Source organism: Camelus ferus, chromosome 6, assembly GCF_009834535.1.
Source record: "Camelus ferus isolate YT-003-E chromosome 6, BCGSAC_Cfer_1.0, whole genome shotgun sequence".
NCBI lineage: Eukaryota > Metazoa > Chordata > Mammalia > Artiodactyla > Camelidae > Camelus > Camelus ferus.
The window spans coordinates 37,510,526-37,536,476 of NC_045701.1; the positions used below are offsets into that span (position 1 = coordinate 37,510,526).

At 33.2% G+C, this 25,951-nt stretch overlaps 2 protein-coding genes and 1 long non-coding RNA gene across 7 annotated transcripts in view; all 3 read left to right on the forward strand.

Annotated features, from left to right (window-relative positions):
* G2E3 (G2/M-phase specific E3 ubiquitin protein ligase) overlaps positions 1–14,870 on the forward strand; it is a 51,695-nt gene extending 36,825 nt beyond the window's left edge. For all 5 annotated transcript variants that reach the window (XM_032481813.1, XM_032481814.1, XM_006191251.3 and 2 more), the window contains 3 exons: positions 1,597–1,769; positions 8,907–9,097; positions 9,979–14,870. In XM_032481813.1, the coding sequence (XP_032337704.1) occupies positions 1,597–1,769; positions 8,907–9,097; positions 9,979–10,235 (621 nt within the window). In that variant the 3' untranslated portion in view covers positions 10,236–14,870. The remainder of the gene's footprint in view (positions 1–1,596; positions 1,770–8,906; positions 9,098–9,978) is intronic.
* Positions 1,785–7,627, forward strand: LOC116664214. Its single transcript, XR_004320612.1, has 2 exons — positions 1,785–3,960; positions 4,044–7,627. It is a non-coding gene; the product is annotated as an uncharacterized LOC116664214 (long non-coding RNA).
* Positions 14,871–15,651: 781 nt separating the features above from the next.
* SCFD1 (sec1 family domain containing 1) overlaps positions 15,652–25,951 on the forward strand; it is an 88,100-nt gene continuing 77,800 nt past the window's right edge. The window contains exons 1-4 of the mRNA XM_006191253.2: positions 15,652–15,768; positions 20,382–20,452; positions 22,928–23,016; positions 25,438–25,528. Coding sequence (XP_006191315.1) covers positions 15,711–15,768; positions 20,382–20,452; positions 22,928–23,016; positions 25,438–25,528 — 309 coding nt within the window. The 5' untranslated portion in view covers positions 15,652–15,710. The remainder of the gene's footprint in view (positions 15,769–20,381; positions 20,453–22,927; positions 23,017–25,437; positions 25,529–25,951) is intronic.

The window sequence follows — 25,951 nt, forward strand, 5'->3', positions numbered from 1 at the left end:
ACTTTAGCAAACTCAGATTATGTCTAGGTTTAAACAGTTAAGATATTCTAATCTTCTTATTCAGGGTGATTCTCTCACAGGTAGTTTTAACCACACTGCTTTTTTCCTCATAAATCCTCAATGGATTCTCATTGCCTGTTGATCAGTTTGAGCTCTTCATTAGGGCACTTAAGACTTTCAGCTCTCCTGATGGCTTTATCTCTCCAGTTTCTGTACTCCTGTCCAATGTTTCTTCATTGATTTACTTAGCAAATGCTTTGGTACCCCTTACTGTTTTATCACTGAAGATAAACTGAACCAAACAAATTCCTTGGAATTCACATTTTAGAGGAAAGGCAAGATAAACAAATATATAATATACTGTTATGTAATAAAATTTATTATAAAAATGCAACAAAATAAGAGGGAGAATATCTCTTTCAAGATAATACTAAGGGTATAGTAAGTTAGAGCTTAGGCTAAGGTTCTATAACAGAGAGACCCAAAAAGACAATGGCTCAAAAAAGAAATTAATTTTTCTCTAAAGTCTAGATTTTATAGTCAGGGTTGGCAAATTATAGCTGAAGGCCAAGTCTTGCCTGCTGCCTTTTTCAAGTTTTATTGGAACACAACCACACCTATTTGTTACGTGTCTATGACTGCTTTTACACTATAATGGTGGAGTTTAGTTGTGACAAGCGCCATATGGCCCACAAAGCATAAAATGCTATCTGGCCTCTACAGAAATGGCTCCTCCTGTTTTAGAGGTATAATTGTGATACACCAAGTCATCCAGAGTATTGGATTCCTTCCTCTCATTGTATTATTACTTAGGATATTGTTTTCATAGCTGAAGCACTCTTAAGGGAGAAGGTAGAAGTGGAGTGCAGGGAAATTTAACAAACTTTCACTCATCCCGTTGGATAGCTCTTAGTCACATAAGGCCATGTCTAGCTGCAAGGAAGGTTTGGCTATGTGCCCAGCTAAAACTGAAGGTGGTAGGTTTGGGAGGATGACACAACATATATGCAACTATCAGAGTGTAAAGGTAGTTTGAACAGAGTAGAAAGGAAGAAACCTCAGAGAGCTGAGTAGAGATTTGAAATAAATGAGGGAATCATGTAAATACCTAGGAGAAGAGGTTTTTTTGAAAAAAAAATAACAAGGAAATTTTCCATTCAAGTGGACTCTTGACTGCCTCCTATTTTTATCTCATTTTTATCTGTAACTTTGTTCAAGAGCTAACCTGTATGAAAGTGTCTGACACATAAATAAAGTCAAGTATCTTTGCTTATACTGTTCCCTGAAATACTCTTGAGTCTATCCAGGTTTTTAAGTCTCAGCTGTTCTTTCTCTTTCATGAAATCTCCACAGGTCATCTTTCTTGCCTCTCTAATGCTAGGTAACTTGTCTATGTCAATTACTGCCTTTTATGTAAATAGCTTTTTGTATTAAAGTAGTGTTATATTCTGTTTCTTGAAGGCAGAAGTATACAGTATTTATTAAATTGGATTTTCATTTATTGTAGAAAAATAATTCTTGGTGTACTTTCACTTTACCCTAGTATACTGAAGGGTTGATTATAAAGTAATGTGTTATTCATTATCTTCATTACAGATAAATACTGCAACAAATGTGGCTGACTTAAACTCTTTAGTAAATGAATGTTATAACTACCTGGAGCTTATTGGATGTCTAAGACTTATAACATCAATAAGTGATAAATATATGTTGGCAAAAGACATACTTGTTTATCATGTAATAAAGAGAGTCCAAGCACCTTTTGAAAGGTAAGTTGTTTATATGTGAAAAATTCTCTCAAATTACATGTTAAAAGTGGTTGTCTCATAATGTTAGAGAGATTTGACAAAATTTAGATGTTATTTTAAAATAATACTTTGATAAGTTCAGTTCTGTATGGTATGACAAGGTGTTTTAGGCTCCTTTTGTACATTGTGGCCTAAGGATTTGTTTCTTTGAATGGGAAATGGTATTTCAAAAATCACAATCTGGGTGCTAGGGATGCTTACTTTTGCCAGATTGGTCATTGTTTCTAGGCTTTTCCAGTGGACTAAAACTAGGAGATTTAGGGAGGTTTTTGTTTTTGTTTATTTTGTTTTTTTAAGATAAAATACATCATGAGTTTATAATGATACTTCAAACTCACTAGTGTAAGATTGTTAACTTTTTCTTCTTCCCATGTTGAGAATCTCAGTTCTCAAAGACACTAGAGAATTAGAGTATGAAGTAATTACTTGATTTATTCCACATTTCATAAATAATAGTTACAGACTAACAATACCCTCATTATCATTAACATAATATTGAAAACAGGTTAAAATTTCTTTCGTATTTTTGTTTTAGGGCTATACGGTCAGAGTACTGTGTTTTAAAGTCAGTTTGGCATAGTTATTCTCTGTTATTATACTACAACTGGGTATACATTTTATTTATTTTTTAATTTTTAGTGATTTTTATTAATTTCATTTTATTTTAAAATTATGTAAAGTATTTGCATGATTCCAAAGTCAACTCCATAATGAAAGTACATTTCAGCTCTGTTGTATAAATTGTATTCAAATAAGTTTATTCACCTTTATATCCACCTTCCATCCCCTTATGAAGTAATTATTTTGGTGACTTTTATTGTTTATCCTTCCTTTTTTTTTAAAAGGACAGCAGATTGAGTATATGTGTGTATGTGTACTCATTTCTTTTATTAGATGAATAGTAACATATTATCCACCCTTTTTTCTACTCAGTTTTTACTTGACAGTATATTCTGGAGATCCCTCCATGATAGTATATAGACATGGTCCTCATTCTTTTTTAGAGCTCTACAGAATTCCAGCCCTCTTCCAAATTAAAATATGACATAAGTTTAAATGCCTGTAAATGATACAATTCCCAATATATTTTTAATACTGAAATTTAAAATAATACTGTTAGATATAACTCTTTAAAAAGTATCTTCTGACTGTAAGACTCTTCAACAGTAAAATTTTATTACAGTTAGAATTACCATTTATAGTTATGATGAATGTACAAAGTAATCCAAACATTTTGTATTTTGGTATGATTGTCTAAGAAATTATTTGAAATATATCTCTTAATGACATAGATATACACAATATTTTTCCCCAAAATAGCTCAAATATCTACAGATAATTTTTTTTGTTGTTGCTAAGTCATAATTCATTGCTGTTTGTTTATTAGTTTATTTATTTTTATAGATATGAATAGTTTAGATGTTAGGAAAGGCTTCCCTATCTATGTAAGTAGTGTTTAAATTACAACCTGTATTATAAATAAGAGTTAGGCAGATTAAGATGAACAGGGCAAGAGAATAGAAAGTGAAGACTGAAACCTCTTTTTATGTAAAAGATAAATCATGCAGCAAAAACTATGTTAAATATATCTGAGTTCATAAGAAAAGAGTCCTATAGATGTCAGAAATAAGGAAATCAGAAGCCACAGTACCCCAGATATCATATGAAATCAGAATCTTTGCACCAAAGTTGGATTTGGCATCCTACATAGACTCCAGTGTGAAGCAAAGTTATTAACAAAGTAATTTGTCTTGGGATTCAAAGTACTTAAAGATTACCAGGCAAAAGCAAACACATAGGGAAGCTTCTGCATTCTACAGGCTGAGCCTAATGGAAATACTGAAGATACAATGCTAAAGAAGAGGAGTTACCAATAAAAGACAAACCATACAACCATTCACAACAGCAAGTATTGGGAAATAGCACATCAAGAATTTAAATAGCAGAACAAATTAAATGAGACAAAAAAGTGCTATTACAGTTACTTAAAAGAGAAAAAAACAAAACAAAACATAAAATGTGAACTGTGAAATGAATCAAATAGTGCTTCTAAGTTGCAAAATGAACACAGACTTCAGTTCTGGATGATGTGAAATAGACACACTTCTCTCTATTCTTTCTGATAAGTACAGTTAAAAACCCTAGACACTATGTGTAAAACAGACTTAAGACTTTTGAAAAGTGGAAGGATGAAGGCAGACCAGCTGGGGATCTCAGAAAGGACATAGCAGAGAGAAGATGTCTAGACAGTCTTAAATGAAGGAAAACTAAGAGCATTTGTCACCAGCAGACCTACCCTAAAAGGATAGCTATGGGAATTTTTTAAAACAGAAAAAGATTAACGTGGAATGTTGGAACATGAGGAAGGAAGAAAGGATAATGAAAAGAATAAAAGCATGTTTTCCCCTCTTGTGTTTGCTAAATTGTGTTTGATGATTGAGACAGAAATTGTAACATTCTATAATGTGGTTCACAATGGATATAAAAGAAATGTTTAGGAATTATAAACAGCATAAAGGCAAAGGGACTTAAAGGAAAGTGATGTTTTATACTTGAACTGATAAAATGTTGTCACCAGTGGACTATCATATTTTTTAAAAATCTGTACAAAGAAATACACTCAAAACACTATAAATAAAAATGGAGTCCAAAAAATATTCAAGTAACCCACAGGAAAATAAGGAAGAGGAAACAAAAATGATCATGGAAATGAAAACTTTGTGATTGTTTAAATGCTAGGCAGTTGAAGAGAAAACTAGTGATCTTCCAGAGGATCTTAGTAAGAGGATCTTCTCATAAAAGAGAAAGAAATTGAAAAGAATTGTCATGAAAGTTAGGATAAGAGCACGCATACATATATTTAACTAAAAAAGATGAAGGTAGATTGATATTATGGAAAATACTGCTTGAGAAGCTCCTCAGGTTCCCAGGACTTAATTTGCTGAAATGTAGTGTACTTTGTGATAAAACTGCATTCTGAGGAAAAAAATGTTGTAAAGGTGAGCATCAATTATACTGAAAGCCTTTTTTTCCAGTCACATCAACGTTTAAAACAGATAGGCAAAATAATAACTTCACAGACCTGTTTACATTATCATTCAAGAGAGAGGAAGAAATAAAGACATTTTGGGACAGGTTTACTTCTTTCCTAAGGAGATTAATAAAATACATACTTAAGGAAGACGGAAACTGAACCCAGAAGGAGAAAGATACAAGCAGCAACAGTAAGGAAAGAAATGAAAAAAACCTGGTTAAGTAAAAATAAGCATTGGCTATTAACTAAATTTTGGTAGGAAATGATTAAAATAATTAAAATATTAGAGAAAGGTTAATCTGTAAGGAGAAAAGGGACATCATATTTATTATTTTAAAGGACTTGTATTACTCAGATAGTAGTAGGAAAGCATTAATTAGAGTCTTAAAACAAGTATTTATCTTATAAGAGAAAATTCTAAAATAACAGTAACAAAATATGTAACTTTCAAACCAGTTTCGATGGAGTAGAAATAAAACGTTTAATTATATAGTGAACAGAAAAAGGGATTAAAAACAAGGAAGGGGAAACATGTTCGGAGAAAGCATAATATAAGGTAGAAAAATAATTAAATATAGGTAATTATAATACATGTAAATAGCTCAAATTCTTGTATTAGAGACAGGATCTTAAATTGCATTTTAAATAAATGACTTTAAAGCAGAAAAAAGGGATTGTAATAATCTTTTTTTTTTAGTCTTATCCTTTAAAGACCTTAATAGTATTAAAAAGAACAAATTCTTTAGGAAGATTGAACAATCTTGAATCTATTTGTATCTAACAACATGAGTTCAAAATTTAAATTCTGTGGAGGGTTTTAAAAGGAAGCAAGGCAAGTACAACATCACAAAAACCTTGCTTTAGTGCACTCCACTAATAGATTACAGGAGAAACTAATCACAATCTTGATACAAGTATAGAAAAAAAAGGTTTGATACATTTAAACATTTATATATTATTTTAAACTGACAATTTGAAATATCCTTACAAAAATCTTCTGTACATTCAGCAAACATTATCCTTAATGGTGAAGTATGAGAGACATTTCTCTTAGGGTTGTGACAAGCCTAGGATACATATAATTATCCCCTTCATTTCTACAATATGCTGGAAGTCCTAGCAGACCAATAGGACTAAATGAATAAGTGAATGTCATTAAGGATTGGAAGAACTAAAATTATCATTGGTAGTCTATATGCTTGACCGACAAATAATGCAAGAAATTCTTCTATAAAGCATATAGCAAGGTTACTGTATACAAGAGGTTAAGGATTCTAGCAGGGAGGTTTGCAAGTGATAAGAAATGATAAAGAAAGAAATTGGTTAGTATTAGAGTAACTAAACACTGATTGTACAAAAAGTTAATGTTTAATTTGGAGATTTACATCACAAAGTGGCACTAAGAGTGTTTAACTAGCATAGGAAGAGTGAGAGCTACGTGTTCTAGAGTCTGTATATTGGCCAGGAAGAGGAACTCGAGATTTCAAATTTGCCAATTAAAATTTTGAGGTTACCATCAAAAAAACAGGAATTAGTATAACTTTTTGAATAGAAGGTAAATTAAAATTTTAGAAAATAGAAAAATTGGCATGAAGGTATTTCAGTACAATTGCCCAAAACAAAGTGATGAAACTAGTTTCCTAATACAATAATAGTTTTAACTAGAGAAAATTACTCTCCAAAAGGCAAATTGCAGCAAAATATACAGTATGGCACCATTTATAGAAAATTTCAAAATAAGCAGAGCAATACTAATTATTTAGGGAGACACATAAAATCAAACAAATGAAATGCAAGCTATAGTAAAAATTTCTGAATGATTAACAGTTTCAAGTGGCTTCCTTTGTAGAAGAAGAAAAGAGAAAGTTATGATTGGGTGGATTTAGTTGAGTGAATAGAATATTTTTTCTTAAAAATAATCTCAGCAAACATCAAAATATTAATATATTTTTAAAATCAAGTGACTCTGGTTTTCTGTTATTTCCTGGATTTTTATATAAGCTGGAAATACTTCACTGTAATTAAAAGTAAAATTTTAAAAGTGAACTTAAGTTTGGCTGAAATTTGCTTCAAAGGTAAGCAGACCATGAAAGTTAAAAGCAAGAAGGATAGGCAAGTGCTGTGGAGGATCTTAAAAGCCATGTTAAGGAGTTTGGACTCTATTCCATGGAGTGTGTATTGTTAGTTTCTGGGGACTGCTGTAAAAAAAAAAAACAAAAAAAAACTGTCAGAAACTGAGTGGCTTAAAAGAACAGAAATTTATTCTTCCATAGTTTTGGAGGCTACAAGCCCAAAGTCCTGGTGTTGGCAGGGCTTCACTCTTTCTGGGAATGGAGGAGGAGAATCCATTATTCTTTGCTTCCTTTAGCTTCTGGTGACTCCAGGGATTATTTGTCTTATGGTTGCATGATTCCAGTCCCTGAATTTATATCATATGGGTTTTTCCTCTCTGAATGTGTCTTATAAAGACACTTGTTACTGAATTTAGGGCCAGCCCAGGTAATCTAAATAGAGTGATCTCAAGATCTTTAACTTAATTACGTGTGTCTGGACCCTTTTTCCAAATAAGATCACATTCACAGGTTCCAGGGAATAGGATGTAGACATATCTTTTGGGGGCCTCCATCCAACCTACCTCAGGATGAATGACAGTATTGGGGTTTATTTCTGGCACATCCCTGTGGCTACAGCATGGAAAACGAACTTGGAGACCTACACACCTGGTATAAGAGTTCCTCTCCAGGTGATATGTAATAAGATGGTAACATGTGTATGGAGAAATAGGCAGATAAAAGGGATTTCAGAAGAAGAAAATCATAGGACTTGGTAATTAGGAATGGAAGAGGGAAGAGTGAAGAATGACATTCAGATATAGCTATACCAATAGGATGGATAACGAAGGCATTTATTATCACTTATGGTTCAGACTTTGGTAGTTAGGTGATTAGCTTTCTTTTGGACTTAATAAGTTTGGGTGCTTGGAATATATGTTTACCCAGTAGTCTGCTGGGTATATTTCTGGGCTGCAGATAATAGATGGGATAGGGTAAGAGAGAAGAGAAATTGACCTTGTTACAGATTGATGAGGGACAGACAGTAACATTTAAGGCAAAGCAAAGAAGGAAGCTTGGTAAGAGACTCAAATTCTGGCCAGAGAAATAAGGGAAAACCAGAAGACTAGTGCCATAGGTCATTCATGAACTTAGGGCAGTTATACCTGAGACAAAAGAGTGGAGGGAAAGTGAATAGGAAATTAAGAAAAGGAGACAGTTACTGTAGATAAGTCTTTCATGTAGGTTGTCTTGAAAGAAAACAGATAGGATTGAGTGAACGTTTTCCTTACTCTAAAATGGGAAAGACAGCACATTTCTGTGTTCTTGAGGAAGAGCTAATAGAAGGGAAGGTGAGTCAGTGTAGCAGGGTGCCTGAGGAGGTGGGTAGGGAATCCAAAGCTACAGCTAGGATTTAGTCAGTCTGCTACGCGCCTAAGAATGGTACCTCCATTCTTCATAGTGAGAATGTGCGTTTTTCAAATTAATCTGTTACTTGTATTTTGTTGATAATGCTTTCATATTTTGTTCATTTCCCATTGGATTGTTCTTTTAGAAAAATGATTTGTATTTTGGTTTATTAGAGAAATTATTTTTCTATCTTGTATACTAAAAATATTTTCCCTCTGTTTTGTCCTTATTAATTTCTTTTTAGCAGTACATATGTTTTAAAATTTTATGTTGCTAAAATGTATCACTCCTTTGCAATCTCTAAGAAACTTCATTTTTATATGGATTAGCTTTGAAGTGTAAAATTTTAAATGTCTACTTTTTCCTCTTAATAAAAAATTGTTAGCTTAATTTTCAAATTATTCTATAAAGCCAAACAATGTAGGCATGTAAAATACTCATTTTATATTAATATTTGCTTGTTATTAATTTGAAAGTATCATACCCCATATAGTATATCCATATTCTGTCTTTTTCCTCACATCTAAGTGTGATAGTAAATTAGCTAGAAATGTTATTCCAAGATGTGTATGAATGTTGGCTCATTATTTATCTTCTATTAAGTTTTAAACAGGGTCTGAAAACTCTTGGTGTTTTGGAGAAAATTCAGACTTACCCAGAAGCATTTTTTAGCATCTTCTGTCATAAACCTGAGAATCTTTCTGCAAAAATTCTTAGTGATCTTTTTACAGTACGCACATTATCTGACGTACAGGCCTTGGGATTTTGGAATAGTTACTTACAGGCTGTGGAGGGTATGTGGATATTTTATTTTTATTTAACTGTCTTAGAATGTTTGTTTTGGGTTATTAGTTAATTTCATTGAGTTTTGCTTTTTGATAATAAGACTTTTGTCTGCTAACTACATATTTACAAAACTTATTTCCAAACAACTTTATATGACTGAGTTGAAGGTGGTGAAGAAAGGTTACAGAGTAGTTATGATTCTCAGTTGTTTTCCTCTAGGTAATTTGAGGTGGAAGGCATTCTCTTAGAAAACTTTAAATATTTGGGTGATTGCAACAGCATAGAGTAGTCTTAAAGCTAGTCATCTACTTTGTCTTTTTTAAATTTTAAGTTAAATTGAATTATTCCTCTTCCCTTGGTCAGAGCATGATAATGATATTTATCACTGAGCATTAGCAATGTAAATTCATTCCATATAGTAGGGTGTAAAAACAATTAAGTTTCAGTTAAAAAAAATTTTAGCTAGGTGGTTTGGATGTTCTACACCATTTAGTTTTCACTCTGCATTTACTGAGCTAGTTTATCAAATAGTGATGATGTAGAAGTGATTTTAAATTGTATTACATATCATCAAAAGATGGAGTTTTAAAACCCACTGAACGCCTTGGACTATATGATAATTTTAAATTAAGCAAGGCATTCAAATACACAGTGAGTAGGTCAACCAAGTGATTTTATAAATCCTACTTAGAGATACAAATAAACGTTTATTGAATGTACTGTTTTCCTGTTAATTACTCTTGACTTAGTGATTTGGTTTGCTGAGGATCAACATGGGAGGCTCTCTCTTTTGACATTTTTAGTCTAGTTGGGGAAGAATCTACGTTGGTATCAATACATAACATGACTTTTTTCCCCCCTCTTTTTTTTTTTTTGGTATACTTTCCAGATGGTAAATCTACAGTAACAATGGAAGACATTCTTATTTTTGCAACTGGTTGCAATTCCATTCCACCTGCTGGATTTAAACCCACTCCTTCAATTGAGTGCCTTCATATGGACTTTCCTGTTGGAAACAACTGTAATAACTCTTTAGCTCTTCCAATCACCAGTACATATAAAGAATTTCAAGAAAATATGGACTTTGCCATAAAAAACACGCTAAGATTAGAAAAGGAAGAAAATTCCCACTTCATTGGACATTAAGTGTTTTGAACAAAGAGGTGTTTCTTTAAAAGCTGCTTGCTATTGATACTTTTTGTTTAAGAAGTCTGTTTCATCATTACTGTTAAACAAAGTTGTCAGCTTCTTGGCCCAATAAAATTTATGATATAAGCATAAGGAATGTTTTAGCCATTTAAGCTAAAAAGTTTTTTTGTTAAGGTATACCAGTCAGAGTTAATATTTTTCTATTTCTTAATATACATGCTTCATAAATCTCAATATAAATACTTTTAGAACATATATGTACAGACTTTCTTCAAGTATAGTAGCATGGTATATAAGAAGAAAACTTGAACTCACTGTTTTTGTAAACTAGCATTAGCTATAGGTTGCCACAGTGATTTTCCTTGTTTTATGCAATTTTCAAATTATTACTTATTTTAAAGCATTAAATAGGAAAGCTAAATGATAAATCTTGTTATATAAATCAAAGGCATATATTTTGGGGTATCTGTTTATGTATCCTTTTCTAGGATAGCACTAAATTAGCTTAAAATGTTTTTAGATGATTGATTTGTATTAAAATAGACCCACGCTGCAGTTAGACTTTGCCTAATGGGAAGTATTATATAAAAAGCAGAATTGCACAAATATTCTAGAATCTATGGACATTCCGTAGTATTAAAACACTTCTGAGGTGGATAAAATATAGTTGAAGATTCTTAAGTGTCTTCTTTAAAACCTTGGCTGTAATCATGGGATTTTTTTCCCCCCCTGTATCTCATATGTGATATTAAATCATGTTATGTCTGATTCAGAATCATTTTAGGTATCTGAATGGAGTGATCTCTGTAGATTGACATTTGGTAGGTTTGGCTATTTGACATTTATTATCAGAATTGTTGTATGATAGTTAAGTTGGCTCCATTGCATTATACAGTTATCTTATTTGCTTTTGAAAGATATATAAACAATATAGAAATGTGTAAGAATTACAAATAGAATGAAAAACCCACTCTAATCTCACCATGCAGAATTAACTAATGTGTCCCTGTATATTCTTTTATAAACTCTCAATGTTTCCTTTCCTTTTTAATGGTCTAAAAATCAAAAAATCTCTAAAAGTAACAAATTATGTAATAACAGTTTGAAGATACATAATCCCATAGTTGTATCTCCAAATTTATACTCTTGCAAAGGAAGAAATTGGAGAAGTCTAATGTCCCTAATCTATTATCAAATATAAATGGGTTTTTCACCAGAATAAGTCAAATGAGAGGTAAATTGCTTGGTTTTAAGCACATTTTTCTTGCTACACAAAGCAGATATCAGCCATTGTCATATTCTCGTCGTCCCCAAGAAGTATCCTTAAATTACTGATAATTTTAAAGACAAAAGACAGGATTGATATGATACTGGTAATATGTCTCTGAATACCAAAGGAAAAATGAAACATAATCCTAGTATAATTTTCTTTGTTACATTTACTAACAGACCCCACAAATTAAAATTTCACTTTAACTTGGAAGATTTTAAAACATTAAACAAGTCATTTCTTTGTCTTGTGTTGAATTCTGTTAAATTATCAAAAGTAATTAAAGGATCAGTAAAAAAGAGATTTAATATATAAGATAAACCTCGGCCTCACCATAATAGCTTTTCTTCCAGATGTATTGATAAATTGGGTATTTTATTTCTTAATCTAAATAGTTTTTGTAAAATTAAAAAGCCATTAAACCAATACAAACCAAAAAACCCTAATTAAACCTTTTTTCTAGTTATTTGTTGTTTGAATTAGTTTTCCCTACAGTAGTAAGTAAAGGTGTTAAACACATAATTTGAGAGTGGAGAGGGCTGGTAGGAAAGCAGTGTGCTTCAGTGGCTACAGTTAAAAGCAGTGTTTCAAATCTTTTATTTTATGTGTAAACAGGGCCTTAGGGATAAGGTGGTGTAAATAATAACTTAGGATATTCACGTTTTAAAGTGAAGCATATATATTCATATTGCAAAATATTTTCTGGTTTTAAGAATGTTCCATTAGTATGATTTTTAGATTAATGTGTATCATCAAGGTATATCAGAGAGTCCTATAGGTTATCTTTTGCAGTGTTGCTGTGTCAAATGATTGGTATTATGTTTGTTCTTTTTCTATTCATTGTTACAGCCAATGCACAGTTCTTACTGACATTGATTTAAAAAAGGAATTATGCTATAAACCTTTATAAATATGTACATGTATTTCTTAAATATTTCAATTGTCTAAATGCTGTATATTTCAAGCATGTTTCTGTTGCTCTATCAAGAAAAAGTACAAACTTGCCTCTTACACATCTACTATTAATGGTCTTAACGTTAGTTTTATATTCATTGTTTTTAAACAATTTTTAAACTTTTTGGTGTGGGAACTTCATCTGAAGGCATTTTATATAATTCTCTACTATTCTTGTACTTAGTCATTTTACTATCTTAGTATTTAAGATAAAGATTCTTCAAATATCAGAAACTAGCTCATGATTTTATACTTTGTAATATTTAATTTCCATATGGGTTTGAGTCAAGTAAAAAGCCTTCATTTGATTACTAACTTGAGAATTCCCTTTGGCTTTTACTTTATTCCAAACTTACTATAATTTGTTCCCCTAACTATATGGAAGCTGTTGGAACTTTTATACTCAATGCTAAATATGTAGGAAAGGAGAGTATATAATAGGTAAGTTTTCTCAGTGACTTTGCCTTTTACATTCCGTGGTTATAAGAAAATGATGAGAGCAAGATTCTATTTATAAATGTGATTCTTGTATATAGTGATTATCACATGCTTCATTTTGTTACTTTTGCAATAAGCTATTAAACTAGGTTTTATGCTCTAAGTAATGCAATGTAAAGGATAAAAACAAATTGATGGATTACTTGAAATGTGTATTACCTATAGTTTAGAAAAATTTGGATTGCTTTGAAGAAACCCAATTTTCAGGTTCTCATTTTGACTGTTATCTTTTCAAATTGCCGTATTCCAGTGTCTACTGTATGCCAGGTATTAAGTGATAGTCTTTGTCAGCCTGGTTCCCCTTTTTTAAAAAGACCTCAGAAATAACCAAAAAACATAACACTTACAATGAAGTTTTCTAAATAAAGATGCTACTAAATGTGAAGTGCTTACATAAACTAAATTAAGTAACTTGTTAGGATTTAACAAGGTTACGATTCTGATAATTCTAAGTAGTTAAAAGATTCTTTCCTCTCCACATCTGAGAGATCCTGCAAGCAATTGGTGGCCAACAACTTCTCTTGAATGAGCTGTTCTGAGGTATTCTGTGTTAAAACTATCTACCCCCTAATGTAAAATAATAGTTTGCTGGAATAAATTATTTAAACCAAAAATCTGGTTAAGTAGAATCAGTTAAAAGGTTATACATTAAACTAGGTTAACTAACACTCTGACAGCCATAGTTTATTTTGATTCTTCCTTATTCTAATATGTAACAAATACCCTATGCAAGTTTCAGCCTTACAGGGACTATTTGTTTACAGCCACTGTTCTTCTGTGGGGTATATTTGTCTGTACATTTGCCCACACTTTGTGCACTCCTTGGTCAGGACAGGTTTTACCATTTCATACATATATACTACACATAAATGTTAAACCTGTCTTTCTTAGCATTTTATATCATTATGACTCACATAGTTTTAGGAAGTCTGTGATGGAGTCGAAATGGTTAGCTAATAGATTTGCATTTGAGAGTGGAAGTACCCAAATTAACAAGATTGGGCTCTAAGATGTTGAAAGTGGGAAAGCCTGTTTATTTTATTTCCATGAAGACAAAAAATGAAGTAGAACTTTCCAATAGGACAGGAACTGTCATTTTTGTTAAATTATAACATCTAGATCATTGATGATTCCTTCAAAATATTAGTGATAACAATGAATAAAACAGTAAATATTATAGTTAGTTTCTTAGTGACTAGAATGATAATTATAAAAATAATGCCTATCTTAAAAGAATGTAGGTTCGTAATCCTAGTAACCTCTTCTCTCTCTTTCCATGAGTTTGATTTTTTTTTTTTTTTTGGATTCCATCATATGATGCAGTAAAAAGCTTTCAGCTGTAAGATGAGTAAGGGCTGAGGGTCTAATTATATAACATGGTGACTACAGGTGATAACTTTTGTGTAGTTGAAATTTGCTAAAAGTATAGAACTCAGAAGTTTTCACCAAAAAATAAATATGTGAGGTGATGATGTGGTAATTAACTAGTTGGGGGCAGTCCTTTCACAACATATACATAAAATCATCATAATGTACATTTCAAGTATCTTCCCAATTTTGTCAGTTATACCTCAATAAAGCTGACAAAGTTTAGACAAGGAGAAAATGTAGGTTTGGTTTGGGGTGTTTCATGATGACATTAAGAATAAGATCACTTATGTTTCAAAAAAATTTTGTAAAATAGAGCAGTGTTACATAATTTTGCTTTTTATGTAATTGTTTAGGATAACGTCATAAATTTGAAAAGCTAAGTTTTCAAACCAATTTTGAGGCACAGTATAATTTCAGAATTTGATACAGCGTCAGAATTAACATTAAATAGCTAATACAGTATCAGTGAATTCTGTTGAACATATGGGAAATGGGTTGTGTATTCATTTTTGACATCCAATAAATATCTGTGGATTAAATTAGAAGTCATCAATATCGGATATATTTTTGTCATCACGTGGCTTCAAGTGTACGTTAAGACATTTGCATTATCCACTTATCCCCTATCCCACAAATAATGCTTGTAATTTTGCAGTTACTACAAGGGGGAAAATACCAGTTTGCCATTTTCCACCTTCCTGGCTCCGGTGTCCATGTAGGCAAAACAACACCGTAAAGCCGGACCATTTTGCCTGAGATGAGACTGAGAAATCTTCCAGGTTAAAGTATCACTCCAGAACCACCTGTTTCCCAGAAAAAAAAGAACAAAGGGGAGACCTGACTTGCTGCGCTGGGAAAGCAGAAGAGGGAGCAAGCATTTACGCGTCGTTTTTGTTTCAGGAGCTTCGTTTACTTTAGTCCTGTGATCTTTAAGCCCCTAGAGTATTAACACCACTTACGTCATCTTCAGACAACCAAACTAACAGTTCAGATCATTAGGTTCTTAGCACTACACCACGTTCCTTGCCCTAAGAGCTCAATTTAAGCGCTACGTTTTGGAAAGCTGTGGCTTGATTAGATAGGATAAAAATTCCTACTATTCCGCCAAACAATAATGACCACGAAGACACTTTTTTCTTGGATCTGTAGTAGAAACCTTAGCAGCAGACATTAACTGCCCCAAACCTGTCATAAATGCTTAACACTACTAGGTTTTATTCCCTCATTGGGTCTACAAGTTTCGCGTAGAAAGGTTAAGGAGGGTCACCCTGGAGAAGGCGGGGTCCGGCCTCCTACGGCCCCGCCCCTCCGATCTTTGCTTCCGGGGCGGTCGGGGCCGCCACGTCATCGTCGGGCTCTGCTCGCCAGCCGGGCAGTGGATGGTGGGAGTCAAGATGGCGGCGGCCGCAGCAGCTAGCATTCGAGAGAGACAAACAGGTACTGATCTTTCCCTTCTCCCTGCGGTTTTGTGCTTGCCCTGAGGACATCTGCTTGTCGCCCTCACTCGGTCGCGGTGCGTGCAGCTCGGAGACGGACCTCCAGCAGTTTAACCCGGTTCTCAGAGCATCGAGAGCCCGTCCCCTTTTGAGTTTTTAGGGTAGAGATGCCATTAGCTTGAGAACTCGGCCCGTAAGATGTGGTGCCGAAGGGTCTTCAGGGGTGAGCGAGAACGGGTGCTACAGTCCCGTTCTTGTCTCTTTCCTACTGGTCCTCAAAAGGCCATTACCACAAGATTGGCATTCTTCCCCATGTTGCCACCTCTCAGGTTTTCAGGTTTCTTTCTGTGCGTGGTTCAGTTCTCTCCCAGTTTTAATATTGAGAGTTTCATCTTCTGGCACTTCCACTACAATTACAAAATACAGGTATTTTTTAAAGAGTAGGTTACCTTCTGCCATTTCTCTCCTTGTGACAAATCTTTGGGGGTACCTAAAGAGAAGATGCCTGGTGATGAAGATTTCATTTTCAGCATGCTGGTGTGGAATATAAGAATGGCCAAACAAATTAACAGCTTTTAATTATTTGGCAAATCAGTGTTTTAAAACTATGGATTATTACTTTCAGGTTTAATAGAGCATGGTTATGTAGCTTCCATTTATACCGTGAAATATTTTTCCATCTCAGGTAATTTTATTTGGCGTTTTTTGGAAACTTGTGATGACAATGTGATTAATACCTGTTAGCTACAAATAATGGTTTACACCTGTTAGCTAATTGTCTTGAAAGTTGGCAAGCTATTAATTCTGAGGAGCTAATAGAAACAAGACATCTAGAATATGCATATTTGGAAATTCTGTCTCTTGTAATTTTGTTCTTTTGCATATAAATCTGAATCAGAAAATAATTGATTACAATTAATATGATCTACATAAAGGATTTTGGCTGTGCTTGATTCATTCCTTTGGAATTCAAAGGAAAAGTTAATGAGAGACTTTAGTCGAGTAAAGACACAGTGCATAATGAGTTGTATTCAGCTTTTCCCCAATCAATAATTCAGTGTAGGCTATCAGATAAAGTCAGGATAACTTAAATATATGAAAGTCCAAATAAAATTTGGGGAATACCTGCCATTCATTTTATCTGTGTAAGCAAATAGAAGCACCACGTATCTTTGCAGTATGATTCTGACAGCTTAATGAATCTCAAGGAATTAGGTCATACTACAGATTAAAGAAAATAACATGTCAAGGAAGGCTCTGTACCAATACAGAGGAGCTTTTTGAAAAAATGAAATTTATATGATGTAACTTTTATATGAAGAAACTGTAGAATATTAAAGCTAATAGTTTAATTTTGATTTCTGCACAAACTTCATTATAGCAAGATTTCACATCATTACTGCAGTGGTTATGCCAGATTAATCATTTATCAAATTAGTACTCTAGTTGAATTCTGTCTTATGTTGGGAGAAGAGTAAACCACCTTTGTATGTGCCATAGTAGCAGAAGTAGACATTTCCCTGATGCCTATTGAGAATGTTTTGGGAAATAAATCAGTTGGTTCGTAAATATTCTAGGTACAAGATACTGTGATACAGAGAAGTTTGCAATCTATTTGGGTAGATAACAGCTGATACGTATTGAGCATTTAGTGTTGCCGTAGAGTGTTTTAAGTGACTTTTATATGTGTTGTTACCTCCATTTCGCAAAATAGGTAACTAAGGTATAGAGAGGTTAACTAGCATGCCTGTTTTTGTCTTTGCTTGCCTGAACAGTCTTTACTCATCTTTTAAAGGTTACCTCAAAAATCATCTCTTTGGTGATGATTTCCTGAATCATTCTTCTCTCTAGACTGAACTTTAGTTCAATAGGCAGAATCCTGTGTTTCTATTGACCTTCATACTTGCCTCTCCATTGCAGGTTGTTGGCCAGTTCCCCCACTTCTCAACATTGGAGAGCCCCAAATCAACTACTTTCTCTCTTACAGGGATCTTCATGTAGCCTCTTGGCTTTAGATACTTTCTATATGCTGATGATCGCCATGTTTGTATCTGTAGCCTGGACCTCTCCTCATCTCAGCCTTCCCATATCAGTTAATAGCAACTCCATCCTTGCAGTTGCTCAGGTCAGAAACCGTGAAATTTCCTTGACTTCTGTCTTTTATGTCCCAAATCAGATCTGTCAGTAAATCTTGCCAGCTCTACTCTGAAAAATATATCCAGGATCTGACAATTATCCTTGCTAACACCCAGGTGCAAGCTATCATGAGTTTCTGCAGTAACCTCCTATTTGATCTCCTTGCCTTTGTTTCCTGTTCTCTTTCCTTTTTCTTCGCACAGTACGCAAAGTGACCGTGTCACATATTTGCTCAAAACCCTCTGGCAGCTTCCTGTTTCAATCATGGTAAAAACCAAAGTGATCTCACAGTGGTCTACAAGGTACTTTATGATTTGCTTCCTACTTAACTTTCTGACCTCATTCTCTATTACTCTCCCCTTGAACACACCAGAATTCTTCAACATCAGAGCCTTTTTATTTCCTCTTTCTGAAATATTCTTTGCAAGATATTTGCATGGCTCACTCCCTAACCTCCTTTAAGTCTTTAATGTTACCTTCTTAGGAGAGCTTTCCTGACTATTGTGTTTAAAATTACACCACAACTCCCTCTTCCCCATTCTCTCTGTGTTTTTCCGCCACAGCGCTTAGCATGATCTCACATCCCTGTTTTACTTATTTTGTTGTCTTTCTCCCTCAACTAGAATGAAAGCTGCTTGAGGATAGGTAATTTTATTCTGTCTATTTTGTTTAGTGCCAACAGCGAGAGCAGTGTCTGGCAGTGTTTGTTGAGTGAATAATAAATATAGGTGAATATATAATGAGCAAAGAAAACATTCCAGGTAAGGGTGAAACAGCATTAGCCAGGTCAAAGACTGTGGATAGTATGTTTGTTTATTTCAGTTAAAAGTAGCGATTTAAGCAGTGATTAAAAAAGTAAAATCACATTCTTATATATTCTTGAACATAAGCCATGTACTTTATTAACAAACCCAGTGTGTCAGAATTCCCGTTAATAAGTTAGCCCAGGCTCAGAATGAGGGAGATCACCTAGATGTTGCTGAGAAGGTAATTGTGGGAATTATTTGCTGATACTGGCCTCTTTCAGTTAGTGAAGGCCTAGCTCTAGAGAATACTGTACACCTGGGGCTTATATGTAGCCCAAGCTCTGCTGCTTCCTAGTTCTCCTCTGTCAAGAGTGCAAACAGCTGTTCCTAGAAACAAAATTTCCTCTCCTTTGGGCTATGAGTGTCAGCGTGGCGGTGTCTGTGGTGGGAGGAAGAGCTTTGCTAAAGCACAGTAGGAGAGTTAATTCTGGAGACCCTCTATGCCTCCTGTGTTATTTCAGTTTTAATTACCAAAGTTTTTTTTTTTGTTAATATTTTTGTTATATCATAACACCTGTGAGTAAAGTAGGTGTAAATTACTGGCAATGTGTATTACTGGCTGGACATTAGGTACTAACATTTTACCAAGAAATCATCTTTGTATTGTATAAATATACAAATATGTCATTGAAGTGTAATCTCTTATTATTTTACCCACCGCAAGAAACAAGCATTTAATAGAAGTTTTTCAAGTGAATGAATGACTATGCTATAAATTGATACCCAGGTGATTTGAATTTTACAAAGTTCTCTGGTAGGAGTTTAGCTTGCAGATTATTCTGTTTTACTTAATAAAACCTAATCTAGTTGCCTTTAAAAATCAACCAAGTACGTTTTAAGGTTGCCAATCTTTTAAAAATTAAATCGGCTAATTCCTTCCCTTGAATATTTGGCCATCTCACTTTCACATAAAAGTATGAGATTTTTATTTTCCTTAGAAATACTTCTGAGTCTGCTGTAACATGTAAATAGATGAGCAATGAAAACCACAAAATACTGTAACATATAGAGCATAACTACTGTGATTATGGAATTGTATATTTTTTTAGCAGGAGTTATCATTTATCCACCTTACCTATAAGGAAGTCTCACTTTTTCCATGGGGCATATAATATTAAGCATTATACTTCATAGTGAATCTGATAGGATAAGTCAGTCCTAGAATGCATGCCAGGATAACTGAAAAATAGATGTGCTGTATTAAGTTTTTGTATATGAACCAATTAAATATATCATAGACGATACTTGTTTTTAGAAAGCCTGAACTTAATCTATGCTTTCAGCCACACAGATAATAGACAACAGCAGCAGTTATCTATTGAGGCCACTGCAAGTTCATGATTGGCAAAATTTCTTTTTTCATGTATATAAAATGTAGTTTGGTATCATCAGGATTTATAGAAAATTGGCTTCTTCCTGAACATTTTTCATATTTTCATCTGGAGACAGATGCTAATAGTAAGTTAGAAAGTCTCTCAAACACATGCCCATTAGCTGTTAATGAAATAGTCTTAAAAAGTCTGACCCTGCTTTTACATACCCAGTTATTTGATTAATCACTTTTACTAGAGTGACTTACTCATTTTGTTTTGAGGTAGTAAGTAATAAATATGGCAGGGGGTGAGGGGATGAAATCCTAAAAACCTTATAATAAGGCTGTTTTCATTTTCAGTGGCTTTGAAGCGTATGTTGAATTTTAATGTGCCTCATGTTAAAAACAGCACTGGAGAACCAGTATGGAAGGTAAGAAAGTTTATTAATGGGGACTTTTCTTTTTCTAAGCCCTTATTGGTGGTGATTGGAGGGAATTTCTTGCTAATATTAAACAGTAACACATTTTAGTTGTACTGTATGAATGTTTCACTTTTATTTAACATGGCTTTTTAAAATGAATCTTTTTTTAATTGAAGTATAGTTGATTTACAAAATTGTTAGTTTCACAAATACAGTAATGTGATTAAGTTGTATATGTATTTTTTTCAGATTATTTTCCATTATAGGTTATTATGAGATATTGAATATCCCAGTATTACACAGTAAATCCTTGTTACATATCTGTTTTATGTATAGTAGTTTGTATCTGTTAATCCCATCCTCCTAGTTTGTACTCCCCTTCCCATTAAGTAACCATAAGTTTGTTTTCTATGCCTGTGAGTCTTTTTCTGTTTTGTATATAGATTCATTTATATTATTTTTTAGAGTCCACATATAAGTGATATCATATAATGTTTGTCTTTCTCTGTCTGACTGACTTCACTTAGTATGATATTATCTAGGTTCATCCATATTTCTGTAAGTAGCAATATTTCACTCTTTTTTGTGGCTGAGTAATAGGCCATTTATATATATATATATGCATGCCATGTCTTCTTAAACCAGTCTTCTGTTGATGGACACTTAGGCTGTTTCCACGTCTTGGCTATTGTAAATAGTGCTGCTGTGAGCATATCTTTTCGAATTAGGATGCACATACCTTTTCAAATTAGAATTTTCAGCTTTTCTGGATATGTGCCCAGGAATGGAATTGCTGGATCATATGGTAAGTCTATTTTTAGTTTTTCAAGGAATCTCCATACTGTTTTCCATAGTGGCTGCCCCAATTTACATTCCCACCAACAGTGTAGGAGTGTTCCTTTTCTCCACACCCTCTCCAGCATTTATCATTGTGGACTTTTGAATGATGGCCATTCTGACTGGTGTGAGGTGATACCTCATTGTAGTTTTGATTTGCAGTTCTCTGATAATTAGTGATACTGAGAATCCTTTCATGTGCCTATTGGCCATTTGTATGTCTTCATTAGAGAAATGTCTGTTTAGGTCTTCTGCTTGTTTTTTGATTGAGTTGTTTGTTTTTTTGTTATTGAGTTGTATGAGCTGTTTGTATATTCTGGAGGTTAAGCCCCTTTGTCAGTCACATCACTTGCAGATATTTTCTTCCAGTCTGTGGGTTGCCTTTTCATTTTGCTTATGGTTTCCTTTGCTATGCAAAAGCTTATAAGCTTGATTAGATCCCATTTTAGTTTTTTTTTGCTTTTATTTGTATTGCTTTGGTGGACTGATCTATAAAAACATTTCTACAATTTATGTTAGAGAATGTTTTGCCTATGTTGTCTTCTAAGAGATTTATGATGTCCTATCTTATGTTTAAGTCTTTAAACCATTTTGAGTTTATTTTTGTGTATAGTGTGAGGGAGTGTTCTAATTTCATTGATCTATATGTGGCTGTCCAGCTTTCCCAACACCACTTGCCAAAGAGACTGTCTTTTATCCATTAAACATTCTTGCCTCCTTTGTTGAAGATTAATTGACCATAGGTGTGTGGGTTTATTTCTGGGCTCTCTATTCTATTCCACTGACCCATATGTCTAAGAAGACGACTTCTAAAGGATGCAGCATCCAACCTTTTGTAACTAGAGCAGGAAGATTTGTAGCTTTTCTAAAGGAAATGCTGGCATTCAAGAAAACTGTGTTTTTATGTAACAGCATGTTTTATCCTCTCATTAGCAATTTCTTACTCCATAAAGAATTATTGACGCAGTTGTGAAAAACACCTGTTAGTTGAAGTGTCTATTTTATTTGCCTTAACTCTAAAACTAATTTTGAGTTAGAAGATCCAGTTGGAATTCTTACTTCTCATCAAAGTTGTCCATTTTAATACTTTTAGAATATGAAGAAATGCACATGACAGAACAAGGATAGCAGGTCTTTTTTAGGGACTTAATTTTTAAAATGAGTATCTTACTAACCTGAGATGCTTAAGTTACTAAATTTTCTTTACAGTCTTGGAACTTGTTAAGCATTAGTTTTGAGAGTGACTAATTTTTACTTCTCTCTTTTTAGAAAGGATATGTATGAACTGGGTAGGGGAGTGTATGTGACTTTGCTGTATGTTCAAAGTCGTTTATTACAGCTTAAGATGAAGATTCTCTAGTCTCAAGTATGTTATTTAACCTAGTAAAAGTATTTTGTAAGAAGCTTATATAATTATCTTAGCCTAAGTAATAATGCTTTTAAGAGTAATGCTTTTAAGAAGGATTACTAAATGAATGGACATTTTGGTAAATAATTATGGAAAATATTAGATAAAGGTAAGTATAAGAATTTAGTATATTAAAATAAAATGTACTTCAACATTATCTTAATATTGGATTCTGTACTGGCTGTTCACTGTTCTTTATTAATGATATTTAAGAAACACATAATTTTTTTTTTACGTAGGTGCTCATTTATGACAGATTTGGCCAAGATATCATCTCTCCTCTTCTGTCTGTGAAGGAGCTAAGAGACATGGGAATCACTCTGCATCTGTGAGTTTTAATGTATTTCCAGTAATGGCTTTTGTTTTCAAATACATTGTTAAAATTTTATTTCTCCCCTCTGAAATCAAATTAAGGGATTTTTACAAAGAAAATAGTGTTAGGCTATATATTACTTGTATATGTAGAACAACATTTTTTCCCTTATCTTCTTATATTCAACCTTTACTTCTGAAGTTAAAAATAATCCTCAGTCTGAGGCTTTAAAATTACAGAATTTAAATTTTCTCCCTTGTGTCTTTTCCTACAGACCAGTTTACCCTCTTATGTAAAGGAAAATAACTGGTTGTCTCAAGGTTTCTTTCTGCTCTGAAAAATTTTTATTCCCTTAATTCAGATTTACTTTTTAAAAAGGAGAATATCTAAATTAGTTTATCATTAATATCAAAAATTTAAGTAACTGAAGTAATGACTGTTAATCACCATAGGAGGCTATCTATGTTGTCTTCTTAACTGCTATATTTATTTGATTATACTGCTTATATGTCTGATGTATAAAACAAATTGCATTACTTTGTAGACTTGGCCTAATAGAACATTTGGAGAGGGTCTATATTTAGGAACAGATGCCAATACTTTTATGTACTGAAAGAGTCCAGTTTTATGGTGTTCTAACCTATTTGCATTTTGTTCTTTTTATGATGTTATAACCAATTTTTATTCTGTAATATTATAACATACTGAATTATAATGTGCTCTTTTATTGGGAATGTGGTTTTAGATTTCCAGTGAGTAACATACCAGAATCTGGTTAAATTCTTCAATTTTATATTGAATATTGGTTTTAAATTAGTAGAATATTGCATTACTTCTATTTTTCTGCATGTTGTAAATAATAGTATGTTTTAAAATTGATAGCACCTTAGGTTTGATGAAATATGGCATTCAACATGTTTTTCCTTTCATTTTTATGTCAGTCTTGAAACACAAATTTGTTGTTGGTGACATGTTAATTAATGCTTATGATCTAAACTGAAGTTAAGCTTGATGCCATCCTTCAAAATAATGGTTTATTATAAGCATTGGTTACTGTTGCTACCTTACCGATTAACTCCTTTATTTTGTTTTACTAATGAAAAGACTAAAGTTTATAGAGTTTAAGAGATTGTCCCACAATTATACAGGTAATTAAGAGCATAGTTGTGGCCAGATTGCTTGACCACTAATTCTGGGCTGTTTGTCTTCTGAACCATAGTGGCTCAGTAACAGTGACTAACAAAAGTGAGGCCTAACTCATTACTTCCTTAAGGAGTGACACGATAGTCTGCCAGATTAAGAGTTGTGTGTTCTCTCTGCCCGCCTGTTGCTGTTGCCACCAGAGCGTGAAAAGATTACATGGCTACTCTGGTAAATTCCTGCACACCCTACCTCTGAATATTCTTCCCTGTTTGCTAGAGAATACTTCATCAATATATATTGTGCAGGCTGGTTTAGGCTGATTTGTATGAAATGGTGGTTGTAGCCCTTTAGGTAGTTGGACAGCCAGGGCAAGAAAACAATAGCCAATGACTGCCATCACATTATAATCTTTCTGGTGTCAGTTAGCAGCAGCCAAACAGATGGAAAGAAGTTATTAAATGCAGACTCACTGGAAGTATGTGCCTCTTTCTCTCTCTTTTTTATAGAAGGATGACTGAAATATTGTATATATAGGAGGTTGAATATAGAAGGTTGTATACAGAATATTGCTTATAGGAGGATAACTGGAATAATGTAAAAATTGAACATTGGTTGTATTTCCTGATGTAAGCTTGGTAAAATCTTACAGTGGAGAATAAAGACATCTTGTCATTTGATACTGGGATACTTGAATGAAATGCTTCCTGAATTATAAAAGAGGAAACTGTCAAGTGATGTAATCTATGAAATGCTTAGATGATCTCTTGTGTATTCTCTTATGAAGCAATAAATAAAAAAATACAGATTCTCTTAAAATTTTAAGGAAGCTATCATATACCTTTCATTTAAAAATTATATTTGATTTTATTTATGGTTAATTTTTTTTTATTGTTTCTAAAGATAGTTCTAGCTTTCTGTTTTCCCTCTCTTGGGGAACTACACTTTCCTCCCACTTACCACCCCCTACCATAGGAATAAAACTGACTTTAAATGTGCTTTAGTTCTCACCCAAGGAGAATATTGGTTAAGGAGACTGTCTGACCATAAGTGGTATTAGAAGTAAGGTGATTGGAGTAGAAGAAAAGAAGATTGAGATTTAGGATATTACTAATAAATAATATTAACATTGATATAAGGAGAAAGCTGTATTAAATGATTGTCACAAGAGCTTTTAGAGTACTGGTCACTGTCCTTGAACTGTTCAACTCCTAGTTTGAGAAATACTGTTTTAAACTTTCATTTTAGATAAGTGACTAAGAAAAAAGTGAGTTTTATATTCTTTATGTCTTCTAGGCTTTTGCACTCTGATCGAGATCCTATTCCGGATGTTCCTGCAGTGTACTTTGTAATGCCAACCGAGGAAAATATTGACAGAATGTGCCAGGTAATATGAGTTCATATTTTCCTGATTCTTGAAGGTGGAAACAGAATTTTTCCAAAAAAATTGTTAGATGTCCTGGGCAAAAAAATCAGAAATCTGCTTATTCAATTTCCCACTTTGATTTTTGAGACTAGCTGTGAATTTTAAATAGATTGAAAGATTTAAATTTTTTTTGGCTGAGAAACATTATATTGATTAAGACTGAGTCCAGCTTTAAAAAAAAAAAAACAAAAAAACAGAAAACCTAACTATATTACCTTTGTATTATTCTAAGATAATGGGAAGTCAGAGTAGGAGTCCAAGTTGGTATAACAGCTCTATAAAGTAATCAAAGACTCAGGCTCCCTCTGTCTTTTTGATATGTCATCTTTAGTTTGTTGTTTTTTATTGTCTTGCTTGTTGCTTCATGGATGCAAGATGGTAGCT